The sequence below is a fragment of the Diplotaxodon limnothrissa genome, linkage group LG8 (assembly GCF_057381915.1).
Source record: "Diplotaxodon limnothrissa isolate DT_005_m linkage group LG8, D_limnothrissa_male_GT1.1, whole genome shotgun sequence".
In the NCBI taxonomy this organism is placed as follows: domain Eukaryota; kingdom Metazoa; phylum Chordata; class Actinopteri; order Cichliformes; family Cichlidae; genus Diplotaxodon; species Diplotaxodon limnothrissa.
Window position 1 is genome coordinate 22,941,068 of NC_140603.1, and position 23,460 is coordinate 22,964,527.

The following is a 23,460-nucleotide window of genomic DNA, read 5'->3' on the forward strand; positions in this document are numbered from 1 at the left end:
TGCCCTTTCTGGGGTGACCCTGAGTCTTTGCAGGCACTGGAACCGGGCCTTAAGCATTCCGATAGTCATTTCAACTCTGGCTCTTGTCCTGCAATTAGCCAGATTATATCGCTGCTGTGGGCCCGGTTCAGGGTCAGAGTAAGGGGTAAGCAAATAGGGTAAACATGGATACCCCCTATCACCAAGCAAGTAGCCAGTGAACTCTCCTAAGACAGAAGGATACACTTCAGTTCAAATGTCCCTGAAGCAATTGGTCTTTATATATTTTAAAGTATTTTCAACTCACCATGTCCAAATTTTGTGCTCAGTGTACATTCACGGAATATTTGTGAGTCATGGACAGAGCCTGGCCACTTGGCTTCCACATTTGTGATAATGTTGGCAGCATCATATATGATCTTCACAGTGCAGAGAACACAAATTAGCATCCATTACTATGATGAAATAATTTGTTAGTTTGAAATGCTACAGGGAACTATGTACCTGTACATTAATGCTGTGGAAAGACTTCCTGTTCACATAGTCTCCTTCATTTACTGAAGGAGCAATGATTGGAATGTGAGTGCCATCTGTACAGCCAATCACGCCTGGGAACCCTGAAAATAAATGTAAAATTTAAGTAGTAGTTCAAGTATCACCACATCATGAATTAAGTTTTGGTCATCCTGATACCTGCAATTTTGTGGCATCCCTCTTTGATGAATCTTGTGGGTCTATGACCGGGGAACACCACAAACGAGTACAGGAGACGTTTAAGTGCAACTGTAACATTCCTGACTGCCCGACAGACAGTAGCCTTGGAAACGTGCTCAGCGTCACCAATATTATACAGAAAGCTCCCGTTTGCAAAAAACCGAAGTGCAATACAAATAATATGTACAGAACTGAGAGCATGTCCGCGATGTGTCACATGCGTAATATATGGCCTGAGGATGTTATCCAAATAACTTATAGATTGTGCTGAGAAACGGTAACGTTCGCACAGACAATCATCAGGAAATGATAAAATGTCCAAACGCGCTCTGATCACTCTCCCCCGGCAGAGAGCTCTGCGGAGAATTTGGGCTTCACGATCTACTGGCTCTTCAAGGAAGGGACACGCCATGTCTGACACTTCCTACTGTCAGGTTTCCGACAAAGGGGCGGAGACAGTCAGGGTTAGTTGTAGTAAACCTGCTAGGGGGCAGGTTAGCTTCACGGCGTGTGTCGTCATAGTGACTCACTCAGGCTTCAGCTGAACTCGCTTTGTGAAACCGAAAACCCAGAGTTTTCGTTAACTCAGGGTATACTTACTCAGTTTTTCCACTAAACCGGCTTCCTGAAACAGGGCCCAGGTGTGCAATATTTCTTTCAACATAGTACTCACAGGTTGATTAGTGCTTTGTTTTGTATGGAAATATATTTCTACTCTATTATCGTACCCATATGTATTTAATTTTATTTCATATTTTACTATTGAGAAGCACTTTGGTGTACCTCTGGTTTTAAATGTGCTATATAAATAAAGTATTGATTGATATTGATTGATTGGTAAACAGCAAAATGGTGCATTACTGCCACCAACCAGTCTGAGAGATATTACCCCAGTAGCAGCTGACTGACTCTTGAGGTTTATTGCTGATTGACAGCACCTGTGTGAAGTAGTGCTTGAAGTGTGTATAAAAGCAGCAGGTGTGTTTTGCTTCAGTATGGGCACCTTTTCTGTTGTTATACCAGCTTAGCAGAAAACTCAGCATTTACTGTTGCGCAGCACTTTTGAGAATGGGTAAGACTTCTTCTTCCTAGTAATTGCTGCAACTTGTTTGGCCAAAGGAGTGAAAGGTTTCTGTGCTGACTTAAACTTTACCAAAACTTGTATTGTTTTAAAATTTATTCTTTGGCTTTGCAGCCAAGAAAGTGCTGATTGTGTATGCCCATGAGAGCCCTGCCTCCTTCAATGCTGCTGCCAAAGATGCTGCTGTGGCAGCTCTGACTGCTCAAGGCTGCACTGTAGAGGTGTCTGACCTGTACGCCATGAAGTTCAAAGCTGCTGCTACTACTGAGGACATCACTGGTATACAAATATTCTGCAGGTATAGCAATGCTTTAGCTCTGATTGCTCTTCAGATACAAATACTGTATTTTTGTCACAGGTGGAGTGAAGGATGCTGAGAACTTCTGCTACGCAAAGGAGATCAAATTGGCATCAGAGGAGGGCAGACTTGCAGAAGACATCAAAAAAGAGCAGGAGAAGCTCAAGGAGGCAGACCTTGTCATCTTTCAGGTAGTGCCTGACTGGAAATGTGTATGGTCGGCTGACAGGTATCCACATCAAAATGACCATTAAACCTGTGTTCCCAGTTCCCCATGTACTGGTCATATGTTCCTGCAATCATGAAGGGGTGGATGGATCGTGTGTTGGGCTTTACCTACGCACAGGAGAAGCGGTACAGTGAGGGGATCTTCAAGGTGAGAGCTCCACCAACGTGTCTGTGTTCAGGCTGTGTCCTCTCCCTCTCTGCTCACTCCTTGCTCTCTGTACAGGACAAGAAAGCCATGCTGTCCTTCACCACTGACTGTCCTGAATCTGTGTACAGTGACACTGGCATCAATGGTGACATCAATGTCACACTGTGGCCACTGCAGGTGAGGTCTCACTATAAACAGAGCCAAGCATGAAATGATCTGTCATGTGGTAACAGCTGCTCCTCCCTGTGTGCAGAACGGGATCCTGAACTACTGTGGCTTCCAGGTTTTTGCCCCTCAGATCTTCTGGGATCCTGCTACTGGTTCTCCTGAATCTCGCAGCTCCATGCTGGAGGGCTGGCGCACACGACTGCAAAACCTCTGTGGGGAAGCACCTGTGTACTTTGCTCCCTTGGACTACTTTGACAAGGAGAAGGGTTTCCTGCTGAAGCCTGAGGTCAAAGAGAAATATGCCAGCAAAGAATGTGGCCTCACAGTGGGGATCCACATGGGCAAGCCACTGCCAGCCAACAGCCAGACCAAGGCCGGGGTCTGACAATGGAGTGGGTCCATGTAATGTCTTAAAATGTGTGCTGCAATAAAAAAGGCTGCTTTATTGGATCTTCAGTTTGAGCAATGAGTTTCAAATGCACCACTTGGTTTCATACAGTTCAGCCATCTAGAAAATGGTACATATACATAACAGGATACACAAAGCTGTCTCTGTAGGCTTTCAAGACTGGTGTCATTATCCAACACTGACCAAATTGCTGCTTGGGGCTTTGTTGCCCGCTAGAAATGTGAGCTGGCAATGGTAACTTGGAACTGCGCACAAACTGATGCAATGCATGGTGCATTTGGTTAGCTTCTCTACATTATCCTGCTGAGTAACAGCTTGATCCATCCAGCTCACTACACAATCTATAACGTGATGGTAGCACATTATCCTTTAATTCACATATCAATAATGTCACACGTGCAGCATATTTCCAACTCCGTAATATCAATCGCCTCCGCCCTTTCCTCACTCCTCATGCCACTGCCATTCTCGTCCATAATCTTATCTCTCGAATTGACTACTGTAACTCACTATGTGGCCTTACACAAAAATCTAATAAGCTCCAACGTGTCCAGAACTCTGCCCGTATTATTACTAGGACTTCCTCTACCCACCACATCTCCCCAATCCTGGAAGCAGCTTCACTGGCTCCCGGTTAAATTTTGCATCCATTTTAAAATAATCCTCTATACATTTAAGGCTATTCATTCTCTCTCTCCACCACACCTCTCCGATTTAGTACAGATGAACTTCCCATCCCGGTGCCTCAGATCTTCATCTTCTCCTTCTCTCTCTGTTCTTTCCGCTTGTCTGATTACAATGGGGGGCAGGGCTTTTAGTTGCTCTGCCCCTCGACTTTGGAATTCCTTACCCCCTGACCTCAGAAATATTAGTTCATTCCCTCTTTTTAAGTCCACCCTCAAAACTCATCTGTTTAAAATTGCTTATGTTTAAACCTCTGTATGCTCTAACTTTTATCTGTTATTCTTATTATTGTGTATATTTCCAGTTTCTGTGTTTTTATCTGTTGTACAGTGTCCTTGGGTGCTTTGAAAGGCGCTATTTTTAAATAAAATGTATTATTATTATTATTATTATGGTTTACTTGGGAACACTTGACTGCTGCTTTCCTGTACTGTCTCTCTATTCCGGCAGCACCACTGCTGGAATTGTGGAGGGAAATGAATTAAATCAGTATCTTTGGCTAATTCTTGGTAAATAGGTAATCATATGCTTTTCCACTACCAAGAAATAGAGAAGCATTGACCATTCATTGTTATGACTACCAAGGTTCTGCTTGACTTGCATCAATACTGTAATTAAATCTGTCAAAGGTTAGTGTTAAAAACACAAGTATTGATATGATGGTCTTTTCTTGCCGTGGTAGCGAGCTAATCAACATTTGTGTCGTTCACTTAGCTACTGTTTAAAAAGTTAGAGCCAAGGAAGTGAGAATAGCACAGTACAGTTAGGTCCATTAGTATAGTTAATTGCTGCTAACACGTTATTAGGAAAACAGTATAACAGAGAAGCACATTTCATTTACATGAAAAGAAGTACACACAGACTTCAGTTTTCTTTAATCTATTTTAGTTTTGTAAAATAAGAGTTCAGGATACAGTGGTAAAATACAGGGATACAAAGCCTTTATTGCCACATGGTTAAATTCTTTATCCATTAGTTCCATATCTATTAGGTAAAATACACTAAAAACTACAAAAATTAAAGAATAATAGGGAAATATGAAAAAAGGAAACAGAAATGATCTGAAACAAACGTGTACAGACTGAAAAAACATTTGTAAGATAGATGTATAGAAAAAAAGACTGATTTCCCACATATATTAATGCATGGATCTATCGATTAATCCTCTATATAGTACATAGACTACAAGCGTGAGATTTGTGGCAATATAGTATAGTGTAAAGTATTCTTTCTATGAATGACTGAGTGAGCGGTTACTGTCCCTTTTTTCCATTAGACCAGTTGAATGAAGGGAGAAAGGAATAAAGTCATTGTGCATGTGCTCCAGTGGCGCAATCGGTTAGCGCGCGGTACTTATATGACAGTATTGGGCTGAGCTATGCCGAGGTTGTGCGTTCAAGCCTCACCTGGAGCATCAACTTTGAGCTAATACTTATCTGATGAGAACAGATAAATGCTGAGCACACTGAAAATGCCAACAGACTTTATATCATCTTTTAAAATGAACAACATTGAAAATAAAGATTAAGAAACTCTCTGTATGTTTGTTCTGGTATTTTTGTTTCCGTTTATTTTCAATGCGAGCTATTAAACATCGAGATATAGACGTTCTTCCAAAGTTAAAGAATTTTGGCTGTGTGTGTGTGTGTGTGTGTGTGTGCCTTTTATGTTCTTATGTATAGTTCATACCAAAGGCTCTCAAACCGCAGGGCGTAAGGCAAATCATTGGTTTGCCAAGTTGGGCAACAATCACCATGAGAAAATGATGTGTGTGAAACTAAGATGATTACGATTATGTGATGTAAATATTCATGTTGTGTTTAAACTGGGCTGAAGGTTTAAGTTAATCTCAGAGTTACTCCCACCAGTTTCCAGACAAAATGGGAAACCTGAGAAAAAATCCAGCAGTAGCAGCTGGCTGACTCATGAGGCTGAATGCTGATTGACAGCACCTGTGTGAAGTAGTGCTCAAAGTGTGTATAAAAGCAGCAGGTGTGGGTTGCTTCAATATGAGTGGTTTTTCCTGTTACTACATCAGCTAGTCAGAAAACTCATCGCTTACGGTTGTGTGCCAGTTTTGAGAATGGGTAAGCCTTGTTCTTCCTGGTAATTGCTGAAATCTGTTTGGCCAAAGCTGATAATCTTTGACAAGAACAGTGAAAGGTTTGTGATCTGACTGGAATTTTATCACAACTTCTTTTTTTGGGGGGTGTAGCAAAGAAAGTGCTGATTGTGTATGCCCATGAAAGCCCTGCCTCTTTCAATGCTGCTGCCAAAGATGCTGCTGTGGCATCTTTGACTGCTCAAGGCTGCACTGTAGAGGTGTCTGACCTGTACGCCATGAAGTTCAAAGCTGCTGCTACTACTGAGGACATCACTGGTATACAAATATTCTGCAGGTATAGCAATGCTTTGTGCTTCAGTTGTAAATATTAGCTTTATTTGCAGGTGGAGTGAAGGATGCTGAGAACTTCTGCTATGCAAAGGAGATCAAATTGGCATCAGAGGAGGGCAGACTTGCAGAAGACATCAAAAAAGAGCAGGAGAAGCTCAAGGAGGCAGACCTTGTCATCTTTCAGGTAGTGTCTGACTGGGAGTGTCTTTGTGGTCAGCTAACAGGTGTTGACATCAAAATGACCATTAAACCTGTGTTCCCAGTTCCCCATGTACTGGTCATATGTTCCTGCAATCATGAAGGGGTGGATGGATCGTGTGTTGGGCTTTGCCTACGCACAAGAGAAGCGGTACAGTGAGGGCATCTTCAAGGTGAGAGCTCCACCAACGTGTCTGTGTTCAGGCTGTGTCCTCTCCCTCTCTGCTCACTCCTTGCTCTCTGTACAGGACAAGAAAGCCATGCTGTCCTTCACCACTGACTGTCCTGAATCTGTGTACAGTGACACTGGCATCAATGGTGACATCAATGTCACACTGTGGCCACTGCAGGTGAGGTCTCACTATAAACAGAGCCAAGCATGAAATGATCTGTCATGTGGTAACAGCTGCTCCTCCCTGTGTGCAGAACGGGATCCTGAACTACTGTGGCTTCCAGGTTTTTGCCCCTCAGATCTTCTGGGATCCTGCTACTGGTTCTCCTGAATCTCGCAGCTCCATGCTGGAGGGCTGGCGCACACGACTGCAAAACCTCTGTGGGGAAGCACCTGTGTACTTTGCTCCCTTGGACTACTTTGACAAGGAGAAGGGTTTCCTGCTGAAGCCTGAGGTCAAAGAGAAATATGCCAGCAAAGAGTCTGGCCTCACAGTGGGGATCCACATGGGCAAGCCACTGCCAGCCAACAGCCAGACCAAGGCTGGGGTCTGATGATGGAGTGGGTCCATGTAATGTCTTGATCTTAAAATAAAGCCTGCTTTATTCAAACTTTGAGCAATGAGTTATAAATGCACCACTTGGGTTTCATACATGTTATCCCTCTAGAACAGGGGTGCTCAATCCCAGTCCTCGAGAGCTACTGTCCTGCAGCTTTTAGATGCATCCTTGTTCCGACACAGCTGAATCAAATGAATGGCTTGTTATCAGGCCTTTTCCAAACTTGATGGCATGCTGAAGAGGTAATCAAACATTTGATTCAGCTGTGTTGGAGTAGGGATGCATCTAAAAGCTGCAGGACAGTAGCTCTCGAGGACTGGGATTGAGCACCCCTGCTCTAGAACATGATGTATACTACCACAATGTAATGATTGTTCTAAGTCCGTATAGGATCCAGTCATGTATGGCTTTAAATGTGATGGGGAACTGAGTTTGGGGGGGCTGGCTATGGTTCCACATGCTCATGCAAATCCCTGTTCTAATAAGAACACACAGGTGGGGGGGGTGACCGTACACCAAGGTTGAAAGCAAGAATGACACCTGATCGCTGCTTTAGATCAGGTGACTGCAAGCCCTATTGCGCCTCAATGCCTATACTACAGGCTTTGGCTGGGTTTGGCATGAAAGCAGCTTTAATATCCCACTTTCAGCAGTATGTGTTCTTTCTGTCCTAGATGCAGTTTACACTTTACCATTGCACTCTTGACATTTTTGTGAGGTAAAAATGTCTATTGCCACTGTGGGATCTTCCATTTCCCTCCTCCCACACATGAACTGAAATCCGCTGACTGTGGTGTGAGTGCACAGGAAGAGCAAAGCATGTTTAATATTTAAAGATTGTGTTAAATCCTTTTCCTAATATTTGTACTGAAGGCTTTTAAGCATTTCTATTCCCCTGCCACCGGTTGGTCAAGCAAATCCATCATGTGAGCGGCTATAGTTTTTTTTTGTACCAAATTCAACCAAGATTTAGCCAGTCATGTGCTCCTCCACTACCAAGAACTGTAGAAGCCAATCACCTCTTGCTGCAGTGGCAGCAAGCAAACTGTACTGAAGACTAATCAACATTTATATGTAGTTCACTTAGCTGCTTTTTAAAAAGTAAGAGCCAAGGATGTCAGAATAGCTCATTTAAATGCGTGAAAGTCAATCAAATAGTACAGTTAACTGCTTCTAAAACATTACTGGGAAATAGTATAACAGAGAGGCAAATTTTATTTGAGGCAAAGCTCATTTATATGAAAAAAAGTCGACACAGACTTACACTTTCGTTCATTTTAGTTTTGCTGAATGGAAGTTTATGGTATAGTGGTAGAATACAGGGATACAAAGACTTGGTTGCCACATGCTTGAATTCTTTATCAATTAGTTCAATATCTCTTAGTAAACTACACTAAAACCTACGAAAATTAAAGAATAAAAGTGAAATATGAAAAAAGGGTACAGAAATGATCTGAAACAAATGCGCACAGACTGAAAAAAAAAACATTTGTAACATAGATGTATAGAAAAAACAAACCTGATTCCCCACATATATTAATGCATGCTGTGACAACCCTTATTGTATTATAGCACCACTGCCCTACTATTATTGTAGTTGGGGGAGTCCCCTAGTGGGTGTGGGAGTATAGTGGTGGCCGTTACATGCTGATCGCATTGCTGTTCAGAGAAACCTTATCGCTGTAACTTGGCTGGCGCCGGCGACTACCGATCCCCGCACATGTATGTACGGACAGGGTAGAGCCGTGGGACCTGGCTTGTATGGTCTTATGTTGCTAACATCAAATAAAGGTCTGTTTAACTAACTGGCTCTGAGTTATCCGGCTAACCTCCACACCACATGCCCGCTGGACCTGCTAGCCGCTCCTCCCTCGCCAGACTGCTGTTACGATGCATCTATCGATTAATCTTATATATAGTACATAGACTACGAGCGTGAAATTTGTGGCAATATAGTGTAGTGTAAAGCGTTTGTCCTATGAGTTACTGACTAAGCTGTTTCTGTCCTCCTGCTTTTTCCCTTAGACCAGTTGAATGAAGGGAGAAAGGAATAAAACCTTTGAGCATGTGCTCCAGTGGTGCAATCAGTTAGCGCGCGGTACTTATATGGCAGTATTAGGCTCAGCTATGCCGAGGTTGTGAGTTCAAGCCTCACCTGGAGCATAAACTTTGAGCTAATGTCAGGGATAAATGCTGAGCACACTGAAAATGCCAACAGACTTCATCGCATCTTTAAAAACGAGCAGCATTCAAAATAGAGATTAACAAACCCAGAATTATACCTCTCTGTGTTTGTTCTGCTTCTTTTTTGTCGACCAATGCAAGCTATTAACCATCGAGATATAGCTTTTCCTTCAAAGTCAGATTTCTGGCTGTATGTGTGTGTGTGTGTGTGTACCTTTTTTGTCCTCAGACCGCAGGGCGTAAGGCAAATCATTGGTTCGCCAAGTTGGGCAACAATCACCATGAGAAAATGATGTGTGTGAAACTAAGATGATTATGATTATGTGAGGTATATATTCATGTTGTGTTTAAACTGGGCTGAAGGTTTAAGTTAATCTCAGGGTTACTTCCACCAGTTTCCATACAGAATGGGAAACCTGAGAGAAATTCTTCTTCTACTTCTTTATACGGTTTATTGGCAGTTGGCAAACAGCAAAATAGAGCATTACCGCCACCAACTGGTCTGAGAGAAAATGCCGCAGTACCAGCTGGCTGACTCTTGAGGTTTATTGCTGATTGACAGCACCTGTGTGAAGTAGTGCTTGAAGTGTGTATAAAAGCAGCAGGTGTGTTTTGAGAATGGGTAAGACTTTTTCTTCCTGGTAAAGCTTCTGGAAAGCTTTGTGTGTTGAATGGAACTTTATGTATTGTTTTTTTATTCTTTGGTTTTGCAGCCAAGAAAGTGCTGATTGTGTATGCCCATGAGAGCCCTGCCTCTTTCAATGCTGCTGCCAAAGATGCTGCTGTGGCAGCTCTGACTGCTCAAGGCTGCACTGTAGAGGTGTCTGACCTGTACGCCATGAAGTTCAAAGCTGCTGCTACTACTGAGGACATCACTGGTATACAAATATTCTGCAGGTATAGCAATGCTTTAGCTCTGATTGCTTTTCAGATACAAACACTGGATTTTTGTCACAGGTGGAGTGAAGGATGCTGAGAACTTCTGCTACGCAAAGGAGATCAAATTGGCATGGGAGGAGGGCAGACTTGCAGATGACATCAAAAAAAGAGCAGGAGAAGCTCAAGGAGGCAGACCTTGTCATCTTTCAGGTAGTGTCTGACTGGAAGTGTCTTTGTGGTCAGCTAACAGGTGTCCACATCAAAATGACCATTAAACCTGTGTTCCCAGTTCCCCATGTACTGGTCATCTGTTCCTGCAATCATGAAGGGGTGGATGGATCGTGTGTTGGGCTTTGCCTACGCACAGGAGAAGCGGTACAGTGAGGGGATCTTCAAGGTGAGAGCTCCACCAACATGTCTGTGTTCAGGCTGTGTCCTCTCCCTCTTTGCTCACTCCTTGCTCTCTGTACAGGACAAGAAAGCCATGCTGTCCTTCACCACTGACTGTCCTGAATCTGTGTACAGTGACACTGGCATCAATGGAGACATCAATGTCACACTGTGGCCACTGCAGGTGAGGTCTCACTATAAACAGAGCCAAGCATGAAATGATCTGTCATGTAGTAACAGCTGCTCCTCCCTGTGTGCAGAACGGGATCCTGAACTACTGTGGCTTCCAGGTTTTTGCCCCTCAGATCTTCTGGGATCCTGCTACTGGTTCTCCTGAATCTCGCAGCTCCATGCTGGAGGGCTGGCGCACACGACTGCAAAACCTCTGTGGGGAAGCCACTGTGTACTTTGCTCCCATGGACTACTTTGACAAGGAGAAGGGTTTCCTGCTGAAGCCTGAGGTCAAAGAGAAATATGCCAGCAAAGAGTCTGGCCTCACAGTGGGGATCCACATGGGCAAGCCACTGCCAGCCAACAGTCAGACCAAGGCCGGGGTCTGACAATGGAGTGGGTCCATGTAATGTCTTGATCTTAAAATGTATTCTTTGCTTGAGGCAATATGCTCAAATGTTACTAGCCATTACACGTGCAGGCTGCGGATTTATAGAATGAGACAAACAAATGCAACAAATTGACCTTAATATATTACTCTGACTATTGTTGAGTCTGCAACAAAATAAAAGACTTTTACTCATTTGTAGTGTTTCAATTTTATTTATTGCCTGAAATTTGGATTTTGATAACTAGACTTTAAACTCTATCGTACAGACAGAAGACTGCTCTCACATTAAAAGATTCAATTTCCTTGTGGATGATCTACTGCCCTTTTTGCATTTATCTTCACACTGGTTCTTTTTATAGTTTAATCTGTTTTAGTGCAGCAAGCAAAAACTTCTCTGGGCATTGACTACTTGAGCAAAGATCGCTTTCACAGTGGCGCAAGTTTTTCTTCACTCTAGTATTATCCAAACTGGAATGATTTAATTTTGTGTGTGCCTTCTTAAGCTACAATGTCAACAGTAGGAAATTCTGTACACAGTGAGCTCAATTTTTTTTTTTTTTTTTTTTTTAAATGCATCAAGTAATCGGCGTACTCCTACACAGTGCCCTGAAGAGTTTTTCCTCATTATTCATATTTCTCAAATTGCTCTTGGTTTTTCTTTTAGCCTCACATTTTGCTTTGCATTTTTATAGTGCTGCAGCTTGTTTGGTATAATTATAAGAGGGGAATGATTTCCTTTATGCTGCTCCAGACTACAATGAAATTGCAGATTTCCCTTTTCACTCATTAAAATGGAGCATGCTAATTAAATGTATTTATGGTTTGCTTTTTAAGCATATAAGTGCAGCTGTGCTTTCAAAACCTTGCCAACACATTGATTAAAACAATTATCTGTGTTTTTACTTTCAAAGAATAAAGTGTAAAGCTTTTAGGTGTTAATAGATACTTACTAATACTTCTGGTTTTCTAAAACACTAACATGAAGCAAGAAAGGTAGTGCTTTCCTTGGCAAGTCTAAAAATAGATGAACCATAACAAAGTAAAGCTTCTTTCATCTCATAAAGAGTCATCCTTTGTATTACTGTCATCTTGTGGCCACAGTTAGCTATTGTCACTGAAAGCTCTGCTTGTTTCTTAGGAAACGACAGCTGTCTTCATTCTACAGATGTGTCTGTCTCCCATTAACAATAACGTGAGCTATGCTGAGAGGGCGAGCAGATTTTTGTTTTGTGGTGTGAATACGTGGCCAGCATGCGAAGCACTGTCATATTTATATATTCGTATCAAACCAGTGTATACATATACTTTAACATTAGCTAATGAGTCCTGACTGAAACATTTCCTTCATCACTATACTTAGTATTCTTTGACTCTTTGAAAAGATTGTGACAGCATGCTGTGGTCTTGATCTGTCTGAGGGATCTCGATCCTCCTCTCCATTTCCTTTGCAGTTTTTTCCAGGAAGAAGTTTTTTCTTTTCTTGGTCTTTCATGTATTTATTTAAGCTGTTGGTGTTATTTAAGGAGAGCTTTTCCTTCCAACATGTTTTCCTTTATTGCTTTGTTTTGTTTTCATAGATATGTGGCCCTCACAGCACATCCACTACAAATGTGATTTAAAGAATATGATGCTGGATATTAAACAGAACATAAAGCATTTAATATGAGCTCAGCATTAAACATATGGAGCAGTATTATTAATCTATTTAAAACTGATATGGAACATTTTTCTACACAAAATGTAATTTTACTTTTTGTGCTGTACAACAGTTGTTGTACTGTAATGCACAATTTTCCATTAATGCGTTTTTATGTGTAGTGAGGTGTTTTCATAGTTCACACAGTAGATAGTAAAACATAAATTACAGTTTCTCAGAAAGGATAGGGGTTCTCTTTTTTCTTTTACTACATCTTATTAATATTTTGCTCTTACTATTTTTCTATTTATTTTTTATTTTTTATTATTTTTTCTACTGTACCATTCTGCTGAGTGACTGTCTTCTGCTCTTCGAATACATTTCATTGCGACGTTGACCCTGTGCTAACTTGCATATGACAAATAAAACTGAAAACTGCAAACATCCATGCTTGTGTACGGTACAGTATGGGCATTTGCTTGTTAAACTGTTAAATAGTGGAGGAAAGTGTGTGTGTGTGTGTGTGTCTGCATACCTTTCTTCAAAAGTCACCGCATGCCTGCGTGCCACTGCTCACGTTTTGTTGCTTGTCTTGTTTTTAGGTTTACCACAGGTTTTTCGAGCTTTGTGTCAGGTCCCTGAACGCAGCACGTGAGTCGGCTATTTGGGATATTTTCGCTTCTAGACTCGGACAACCGGGGTCCCATGAACTTTTGATACAGTCTGCATACATTGTGCGCTTGCACTATTTGATAAACAAAACGTAATTAACCAAAAGTCCTGTTTCTTCACCGCTTCCGGGCAGTTGCGCCTTCTTAAACCGATTTCCTGGCGGCCTTCCGCCGAAGCTCCAGTGGCGCAATCGGTTAGCGCGCGGTACTTATATGACAGTATACAGCAGAGCAATGCCGAGGTTGTGAGTTCGAGCCTCACCTGGAGCAGAGTTTTTAGTCTCAGCCTCATCTGTAGACGGGAGTTGCAGCCTGATATTTGGAGATTATCTGTCGACACGACGACCCTCCAGCTGTTCTTTACACGTTTATCTTCACTTTCTTTGCTTTAAAAGTGCAGCTTTATTACTTCCTGCCTTGCGATTAAATGCAACTGCTGCGATCTTAGCTAATGAAGACCACCAGTGTCATCTGAAAGGAGAATGCTAAAAAAGCTTCTTTGTATCATGGACAACCCGTCCCACCCCATGCACGCCTCCCCGAAATGCAGAACTGACCGCCACAGAAAATCCTTTGTGCCGGTGGCAGTAAGACTCTTCCTCCCTCTGTGGGTGATTTTCCTGAGGATTAATAACAAAGTTATTCTGTTTCCATTCAGGCCGTGCAATGTCACCCAACAGTTTTTCATGGAATGTTTGTTTCATCTCCCCAACATATGCTGCTACTCTCTTTTATTCATTTGCACAATACTATGACACTTTTAGAATCACCTGCACTGATAGCTAAACTATTTATTTTTCAGGATATAGTTATATTGTTACTTGTTAAAGTTATTTGATATTATATTTTGCACTACTGTATATTACTGTATACTAGTATTCTATTGTATATCTTATTCCTCTGTTCCTCTGTCTCTCTTGCTGCATTGAGCATGTGTATGACAAAAGAATTTCCCTCGGGATGAATGTGATTAAGAAGTGTATTTTTAACTGGAACCCAGTATGAGCATAACATTTAGCATTTCAATTTCCTGCTAGAAATAGCTAGAATTGAGCATATCCTTGCTATTTCTATATCATATACTTGCCGTATAGATTGGACAGCACTCAATACAAAACTGAACTGGAAGCTTACATAAATAAATAATTAAAACATGAGCAGACATCCATCTTTTCTATTTAGAGTCTCTAATAATAATAGAAGTGTTGCACAAACGGAAAGCAAAGCAGATTATATAACTAGGCAATTCAAAGTGATTTACATAACACATAAAGACATGAAAAAAATGAAAAGGCACAGTTATTATGCTTGCTTTAGATGCTTTTCTAGTTTCTGTTATTTTTGTTTTGTTTGATTTCTTTATGAACGCTGCAAATATGTTGCAAATGATACAACACAACCACACCAAAATAAGCACTGGCTATCACTGGTAAAAAGTTAAAAATGTGTATGCTGTTACTGCATAAGTTAACCTCCTATTTTAACCCAATAATAATCAACATGTAATATCTGCATGCCACAGAAAACAACCACAACAAAGTAAAACATGTTTTTGACCAGGGAGCTAAAAGCAACTTCAGCCTACCGTTCTCCCAGCAATATTGTTCAACACTGCCTCCTGTCGATTATCACGTGGAGGTGCTGTTTGCTGTGAAACCATTGCCCACCGGTAGAGGGCGATATTGCTGCACTAAACGGCCCTGCTCTAATGCGGCTCTAAACATTTTTTTAAAGTGAAATAAATAAATAAATGAAAGTACTGAAAGCAGCAGCGTAATCTTGTGTTAATTCTTCTCATAATTTGTATTTACAAACATATTGACTGACACATATTTATGTGTTTATGTGTGCTGATCAATCTTTTCACCGCATCCTGAAATCTGCGTGTTACCAAACACAACCCCAATCACCTTAATCCCTTTTAAGACGTTGTTTTATTTCACTGTTCACAACTGTCACACACTGTGCACACGTCTCCATCCTTGTGTGTTTACGTGCATGTGTTTCTCAGCAGGTCTGCCGCTCTAAGCCCCCGTAAAGCTGGGAATGAACAAGCAGAAGATTGCAGTAATGATGTGACCCAGATGTCCTGGGTGCAGATCCCCTGGCTGAAAATGAGAGTGGAGATCGGGACCTTGAACCTCCCCTCCCTCGCTCCCTCCCTCCCTCTTGCCTGGGACACAATCACAGAACATTTGCATGTGTGTGTATTATTTGGGGAGGGGCATGTGTATGTTGCGTGTGTTTAAGCTCATGCAGATCCATGTAAACATGAGGGATCAGACTTAGGAGTGTGTGCCACTTGTTCTCAGCACTTCGGATTAGATGTAACAGTTTTTTTTGTTTTTTTTTAATTTACTCTCTTTAGCCGCCTCCATAAGATACTAAAGCCTGGCTTCAAAACCTTCCTTCCCTCTCTGCCTCCCTCACTCCCTTCCTCCCCTTGACTCACCCATTCCCTGAGGTCAGCAGGTGGCTGAAAAATCACATAACCCGCACCATCCTGAAAGTAGGCTCAGTGGGCCACTTTACTCAATGAGAGGCTTGGCAGTTGGAGTAGTGCATGCATGTGTGTGCGTGTGTGTGTGCGCGTGTGTCTGTGTGTGTGTGGCAGGGATTGAGAGGAAAGGGGACAAAAGACAGAGTTTAATATTTGGGATAAGCTGTGATTGAATATCCTGAGATCAGAGCAGAATGATCAAATTCTGCTAGTGATAATCCTTCATCTTGGAAAATTAAATACCACTCTGCAGTCTCTCCTCTTGACTCACACTCTCTCTCACACACACACACTTGCAGTATTTAAACGAGGTCTGACATGTGTCTCATAACCGTGCTCGGTTCCTCGGGGAGCTGTTCTGATATCTGATGAGTTTTTCATTAATAAGACACAAGTCTGATCCTGAGGGAGAGACACAAAATGACAACAGATAAGCCCTGCTTTCCCCAGCTCTCCACCGCACACACACATAACACAGATTCACTGATACACCATAACTAAATATCTTTATACATGCACTTATATTAAAGTCTTTGGCTTAATCACCTCAGCCCTGTTTTATTCACTCAAGCCTACATTTCATTTCCTTGCACATCCTTATTCAAATAAATAAAATCTCATCTTTATTTACCAGTATAAGCCCCGATACAACAGAACAAAAACATTATCAGACTGCATCTAGGATCTCTCCAAAATCTCAATCCAGCATACACCCACACGTCAGGTTGTGACTGCCCAGCTGTGTGGAGTAGAGCGTTTTTGTCACTTTGTGACTGCATTCAAAAAAGCATGCACAGCTATATTCCTCAATATTTGGGCAGAAAGAACAGGTAATCCAATGCAGGCAAGTAAACTAGTGCCAATAAAGTCATAGGCAATCAGTTTAATTACGTACATATAGACCATGGACAGCATTAAAGATGGGTATACCACCTAGTGGGTTTGGGGGCTGCATTTTAAAGCTTTAGAATTAGCACAGAAGTAAGCTTCTGGGATGGTCTGTTGCACACAGCAAGCCATAATATTGGTCAGGTAACCTATTAAATGTGCTCCCAACAGTCACAAAGCGCTCACACAGAAAGGTTCAGTAGCAGACTGATGAGGACACTTTTGAAGGGGAAGCTATTTTTTTAACTAGGCTGCATAAATGCTTTGTCACAGCTGTAAGGCTAGCCATAGTGTAGTGGTTTTGGCTGCTTAACAAGCAAAATATTCCTAGTTTGATGCTGAGAGGAGTCACAAATGCCTTCAAGGGTGTGTCAGTAAGGGCAATCAGCATAAAAAAAAATAAGGGTGAGATAATTTGGACATGTACAGATGAGGGATAATGGATACTGAATTTGGAGCTGTCAGGCAGGAGGAAACGAGGAAGCTCACAGAGGAGATTCCCAGTGAACGAGTACTTGCAGTCCTGGAGATACTTAAATGAATGTGGTAAGTAAGCCATATTTTGAACCAGGTGAAGTCTACCGAGAAGTTTGTGTGGTAAGCCAAAGAAGACACAATCTGAACAATCAATACTAGATGTAACTACAACACATACAAGCTCTAGTTACATACATGCTACTCCCATCTCTAATAGCTGAGATGGGAGTAGCTGACTAATATTACATGAGTGGAAATATGTCAGTTTAATTTCAGGTAAGCAGTCAATGAGAGAAGAAGAAACTGAATTAGACTTAATGCAGATATAGAGCTAGGTGTCATAAGCATAAGAATGAAGGTCTATGCCAGATTTCCTAAACATGTGACCTAAACGTGAAAGATAAATAACAAATAGAAGGGGGCCTAAGAAAGAGCCCTGGGGAACACCTAAGACAACTGGGCAAGCTTGTGATCTGAAAATCTTTTTAGCTGTACATACTGATTATGATTTTAGAGATAAGATTTAAACCAGGCATGTTACATGCCAACAGTACAAACAGATTCTAATATCGTTAAAATAATATTATGAGAGAGTGTATTAAAGGCCAATTATAATTTTGACAGCACTCTATGCTGTGAAGTGGCCAAAGATCTGACTGAAATTGTTCAAACAGATGATTGTTATTAAGGTGAGAGCAGTGGTGGTTTTTGATATGGGCAGCATGGGCCGTTGCCCAGGGCAGCATCGGCCTGGGCAACGGCCAGGCATCGGCAAAAAAAAGTTGCTTGTACCCATGCTGCCCCAACATCATGCCGTCACATTTTGGGCATTGCATAGGGGTTTTCTATTGCTCATTTGCGAGGAGTAAGGGCGCCCTTCATTTACCCTGGGTGAGAGCAAACCTGCACGTCAGCAGCGTTTTTGAGATTTTTTGAAAGAAAGGGGAAATTAGCAGTGGTACAGTAATTATTTAGGTTGAAAGAGTCTGCTCTGGGTTTTTTAAGAAATGGTGTTATCGTGGCGTTTTTAGAGGAACAAACCCAAAGATTATGGAAGAATGTATAATACTCTCAAATTCTCATGACCATTGATCAACATTGAGAATATGCATATTTATGATGAAGGAACTGACCTCCCAGCCCATTGTTCCTTCAGTGGGCTGGTTTCAGTCATTATGCAAATGTACTGTTTATAAGATTGGAGAAACCTGCAGTCAGCTGAGACTGAAGAAGTCACTTGGATGAGTGACGAAACGTTTCTCCCACTGAAAACGCTACGTCCAGATGAACAGAATCAACTTTTGGAGATTTACTTACCTGGATGATTGAGAATGTATCAAGACGAAATGCATAATACTCATTATTAAAGGATAGCGAGAAGAAATGTAAGGTTTAACCAAAAGTAGGAAGTGGGTCAAAGTAACAGTTGGAAGGTTTAGAGGTCTTAATAAATCTGGTTATTTCATCTACAGTCAGGAATCGGAAAACTAGAAAGAAAAGAACAGGGGGCTCATACACTGTCCTAAAAGTAGAGTTACTAAGAGCCAGCTGCTGATGAATATTACTGATTTTAGTTTTACAAAGGACATAAAATTATTACTCTGTTCAGTGCCATACAACTGAGGTCGAAAGTTTTAAGGTGGTCGAAGGAGCTTGTTCACACTGGAGATGGGTGCCCTTGTATTTCCTTGACCTGACCAGACCTGATTAGTGTTGCATTATATTCAGATGTAGCTGCAGACAGGGAAATCAACTATACGGTGTACACCTATATACGGTACCCTCTATATTGGATTCGATTTTCTCCTGATTGAAGATGCGTGGTATAATTTAGATCGTGCGTGTGTTTGTGTGTGTATGAATATACTAGAGACTCTTGGAAGCTCTTCAATCATCCATATTGCGCTTCATTTAAGTTGCGCTTCTTAATGACTCCGGGGCACTCGGGCTCATGTGTGGCAACTTTCAACCATGAAAGGCAAGCAAATGGCATAATTTCAATTGTGCTCTGTTTTGTTTTATATATAATATATTTATATATTTATAGTATTAGTGGGCAGCTTTGGACGCGGAGTTGAAAGTTTCTATTTTAAGACTGACACCGCCTATTTAAAGTACTGTCGGCATAAGCCGGTAACAGTTAGTAGTGCATCTCAAAGGTCTGACATATCGCAGAACTTCGCAACGCACCAATGAGAATGTAGTATCGCATAGGGGCAGAGCTAATTGACGGAAGAAGTAGCCAATTAACCGACGCTTTGCCTAGCCGTTGTAACCAATCATCGAGCAGATGCCAAAAATAACACCTCCTCTTGTTCAGCACCCAAAGTCGAAGGATAGCTCTGGCCTTTCAATGGAAGAAAGTGCTAGATTTGTCAGTGTTGTATAATATAACCAATTCTCAGTGTCCATGTTTGTTTGGGAACGATCGGAATTGTCTACATTTACTGTGAGGGACACAATTGGCGTCAAACATGCGTAAAAACCAACGCTATCCAAGCAGGGAACCACCGAGAAAGGAATTATCGCCGCTCATCTGAGGCCAATCTCCATTATTTTTGTCAAATAAGGAAACATAACACAGCTAGCAAGCTAACGTTAGCTCCGCATATATCTAGACGAGTCTTCACACAGAAAGCTGAGATTTTAGCAGATAATCAGGATTGGATCTACAATCGCACAGCAGCAGGAAAACGTAAGTAGCACTCTTGTATCTGCGCTAACGTCATTAGCATTAGTTTGACAGTTCCAGCGACAGCTAACTGTGAAGCTAATAGCGAACGTTAGCTCACATCAACACAGTAGTAAACGGGCCTTACGTGGAGGGAACAGTGTTAAGTGGAAGGGATTTCTGCATGTGGTATTTCCAGAGCCAGCCGGTTGGTTCATGCTACACAGGTAGATCAAAATAAAACCTGAAACAATGAGCTGAAGTTTTAAAGTAACTTGGTTACCTTAAGCGTTAGCTCGGCTACCTCATGGTAGTTGTAGTAATGTAATATATTTAAAGAAAGTGCCAAAGAGCGTCCTTATTTTAGTAATGTAATGTTTGGTGGGTAACTCTACCAATCTTCGATATGCTCCAAGCAGACGTGCATTGGAGTGTCTCTGGGTACTCCATGTTCTCATGTGTATGCAGGGCGGTTATAAGGGCAGGGTTCCCCCTATTAGTGTGCAATGTCTTTAGTCAAAGCCAAAAAGGCATTCAGATGGCATTTAATTTAATGTACACAGGCAAGATTTATTGATATTTAGCAGTAATGTTTCGCTGCGACAACTGTACGGCTCCTCCCCACACTTCACTGATTTCCCACTGCTCATTATTTACAACAGGACCACTGATACTGGATTTTGGGCCGTTTTTAGTGAGTACCTACAATAGAATCTTTGCAACTCTAAACATTTTTAATTTGACGAACTAGTGAGCTACTTGCTAGACCTGCGATAAGTGAGTAAAGCATGTGATAACATCGTTCATAATTGCAATGATGACATGATTTGGAATAAATAAACAGGCACCGAACTGTGAATGTGGCTTGTACAGTTCAGCTCAGGGTTGTACCTAAGTTTCTGCAGGGCTCTATGTGCTCAAGTTGAAGTTGGGAGGTGGTGGAGGTCCATCTCTCCATACAGAGGTGTGGCTAATCGCCTGTGGTGCTGTGATATCAGTCTGTTTATTACTGACTATGGCGCAAAATAATAATACTTTGGGATATGATGTGTTGATAAGATAAATACATTCTTAACTTTTACTATTTTTTCTTTACATTTTATGTAAAAACAATTTTAATTCTTTAAACAACAAAAATTAGGACAGAAGTATAGTCTGATATAACTAAGTTAATTTGCTGGTGAATCAGCAGTGAATATTTGAATAAATGTAAAATGTTACTAAAGTGCATAATATTTGTAATATGAAATCTAGAGTAAAGTATGGCAAACATTAACAGTACACACATCAGTGATCTTTATCCTTCTTGTACTGTTACTAACGTGGATTCACTGCTTGTCAAGGCTCGAGAGAGAGCGCTATTAAAAATACTTGGCAAACTAACCTGGGAGTTGTGATACATGGGCTGGGTTGTAATGATTCATATTTAAACACACTCACCATGGCTGTGTAAAACAAATGGTAGTTTGTTAAGATTGCTTTTCTGCACGTTTAAGCTTCAGGTGGTTTAGTGTTTTGGTTTTACTTACAGAGACTTTGATTGGATGGTGTATACAGTAATACTGATATAGACATGATAATATTGGTTAATAGTGTTGGATTTTTGTACTTACTATTTTAAGGGACATGGTTAAGTATATATGAGGCTCTTTGAATATAATGTGTACTGTAGTGATGAGGCCTGTCAAAAATATATATGTGAAATCAACTGTGATAACACATTACAATTCCTCCTTAAAGCGTACTAGTCAAGCTATTTATCTTGCACATTAAAAAAAAGCAAGAGTTGGCTCAGAGTGGATTCTAGTCGAGGTAAAATTTACAAAAACACAAGCTGAAGTTTGTGCAAGTTTGTGAGTAAGACTGCAAGTATGGAGGTGATAGATACAAAGCGCTTTTAAAATAAGTAATATTTAAAAATCAGTCATGTGTTTCAAAAGTTGGCAGTGCAACTGAGCTGTCTTCATTTGTACCAGCTTGAAGTCTAGCAGCCGACTAACTAGTAAGTAATATAAACTTTAGTTGTCATTCTGCTTAAGTCGTCTAGTACTTGGAAAGTTTCTGTAGTTTTGTGTTTGTCCTTCATGCTTCGGTTGATTTGTGGTACAGCAAAGTCAGATAGCTACATTCTTAGAAATATTTTACAGGTGTTGCACATGTTCCAGGCTTTGTAAGTACATTGTGGGTCCGTTGTCATAAGACAGTTGTCTTGAATGTACTGTGGGTTGCTCTGATATAGACAAAGGTTAGTTGTTAAACATTGCGGTAGATATACAGGAGGAACTTGTGACCATCCCTTAATCATGCTGTTTTTCGTTGATGTGGTAATAAAATGGCACAATGACTTTGTGTTTGTGGGAGTTACAGTTAACCAATGCATGGTGTTACTTTTTTGCTACCATCAGTTACACTCTTACCTCTTTAGCTTTGCTTGCTGTTTTTCTAACAATGCAAAATGTATTGTTCAGAAAACAGAGTCAAATAAATATTGCTAGATATTATTTGTTTTTTGTGGTGTTTTTTTTTCTTTTTCTTTTTTTTGGGGGGGGGGGGGGGGGGGGTTGTTTTGTTGTTTGGTTTTTATACTTCTACATGTTCCAGTTAAGGGCATCCCGTCAGCAGCGGTCATCCATGCAGCCCTTCTTCCTTAAAAGAAATGTAAAAAATATATATATGTATGTGTTATATATATTAGGGCTGTTCGATATAACCATATATATCGGATGACAATATAAAAATGTCTATTGTTTCATTTTACGCTATCGTTTGTTTCTTGGTGTCGCAAAATAAACTGTTTACGGCAATATTGTTTCATCGTTTTGATGGTCACTGTAGTGGCTATATTAATTTCTTAAAGTTCTCTCTTTCTCTTATATTTAATATAACCACACTACGGACGGACAAGCGCCTGTTTTTTGCGTTGCCATTAGCAACAACGACGGTAAAACCATCGCGTGTCCGCCTGTTTATTTTCCACATAAACCTTTCACAATAAAGCTCAAGATCCTGTTGAGACTTTTCAAAATAAACTGAATCCCGTGAAAGAGTATGCAGAGTTTTTACGGATGAGAAGCAAGAAAGAGCCGCCAGGTGCTAAAAAAGAAACCTTAGACTCAAACATTAGAACAGGCTTTTCCCCGCAGCACACCGTGTAATAAATACTCACAAAGAAAACGGCGGCCGTTACAACTTGTCTAAAAATGCATCCTTTAATGCATCGGTTAAAACACTCAACTCCAGCTACATGACGCCCAGCTGGAAACACTTCACGCAAGTCGAGCTGCCCAAGTTTCACAGAATTTACAGAAAATGTTAAATCTTTGTGATTTGTATCGTTATTGGGACGATAGAATTCTTATATCAGGATATGAGATTTTGGTCATATCACACAGTCCTAATATATATATATTCATCTTAACAAACGTTAGGCCATTACTGAACTTTAAAAATGTATTTAAAGTTCAGTATTTGTACTCTAGCTTGACATTTAACAAATGAAAAGCAAATAAGTGAATGAAAAAAAGAGGTTGAGATGGTGGAGCACACAGGGTTGTATGGTAGGGAGTTG

General features: G+C 41.0%; 3 protein-coding genes, 3 non-coding genes and 1 pseudogene across 7 annotated transcripts in view; all 7 read left to right on the forward strand.

Moving 5' to 3' along the window:
* Nucleotides 1–1,761: 1,761 nt before the first annotated feature.
* LOC146626912 (NAD(P)H dehydrogenase [quinone] 1-like) lies at nt 1,762–3,001 on the forward strand. The gene is made up of 6 exons (XM_085360269.1): nt 1,762–1,765; nt 1,889–2,053; nt 2,133–2,263; nt 2,341–2,448; nt 2,524–2,625; nt 2,702–3,001. The coding sequence occupies exons 1-6, from the start codon at nt 1,762–1,764 to the stop codon at nt 2,999–3,001; spliced, it is 810 nt and encodes a 269-aa protein (XP_085216395.1).
* A 2,028-nt stretch (nt 3,002–5,029) lies between these two features.
* trnai-uau (transfer RNA isoleucine (anticodon UAU)) lies at nt 5,030–5,123 on the forward strand. The gene is made up of 2 exons: nt 5,030–5,067; nt 5,088–5,123. It is a non-coding gene; the product is annotated as a tRNA-Ile (tRNA).
* A 669-nt stretch (nt 5,124–5,792) lies between these two features.
* LOC146626914 (NAD(P)H dehydrogenase [quinone] 1-like) lies at nt 5,793–7,028 on the forward strand. The gene is made up of 6 exons (XM_085360270.1): nt 5,793–5,796; nt 5,925–6,089; nt 6,158–6,288; nt 6,368–6,475; nt 6,551–6,652; nt 6,729–7,028. The coding sequence occupies exons 1-6, from the start codon at nt 5,793–5,795 to the stop codon at nt 7,026–7,028; spliced, it is 810 nt and encodes a 269-aa protein (XP_085216396.1).
* Nucleotides 7,029–9,103: 2,075 nt separating this feature from the next.
* trnai-uau (transfer RNA isoleucine (anticodon UAU)) lies at nt 9,104–9,197 on the forward strand. The gene is made up of 2 exons: nt 9,104–9,141; nt 9,162–9,197. It is a non-coding gene; the product is annotated as a tRNA-Ile (tRNA).
* Nucleotides 9,198–9,836: 639 nt separating this feature from the next.
* On the forward strand, nt 9,837–11,047 carry LOC146626916 (NAD(P)H dehydrogenase [quinone] 1-like; annotated as a pseudogene).
* Nucleotides 11,048–13,532: 2,485 nt separating this feature from the next.
* Nucleotides 13,533–13,626, forward strand: trnai-uau (transfer RNA isoleucine (anticodon UAU)). Its single transcript has 2 exons — nt 13,533–13,570; nt 13,591–13,626. It is a non-coding gene; the product is annotated as a tRNA-Ile (tRNA).
* A 5,925-nt stretch (nt 13,627–19,551) lies between these two features.
* The window catches only part of ppm1bb (protein phosphatase, Mg2+/Mn2+ dependent, 1Bb), a 30,087-nt gene continuing 26,178 nt past the window's right edge, over nt 19,552–23,460 (forward strand). For both annotated transcript variants that reach the window (XM_085361499.1, XM_085361500.1), the window contains exon 1: nt 19,552–19,916. The gene's annotated coding sequence lies outside the window, so the exon portion shown is untranslated. The remainder of the gene's footprint in view (nt 19,917–23,460) is intronic.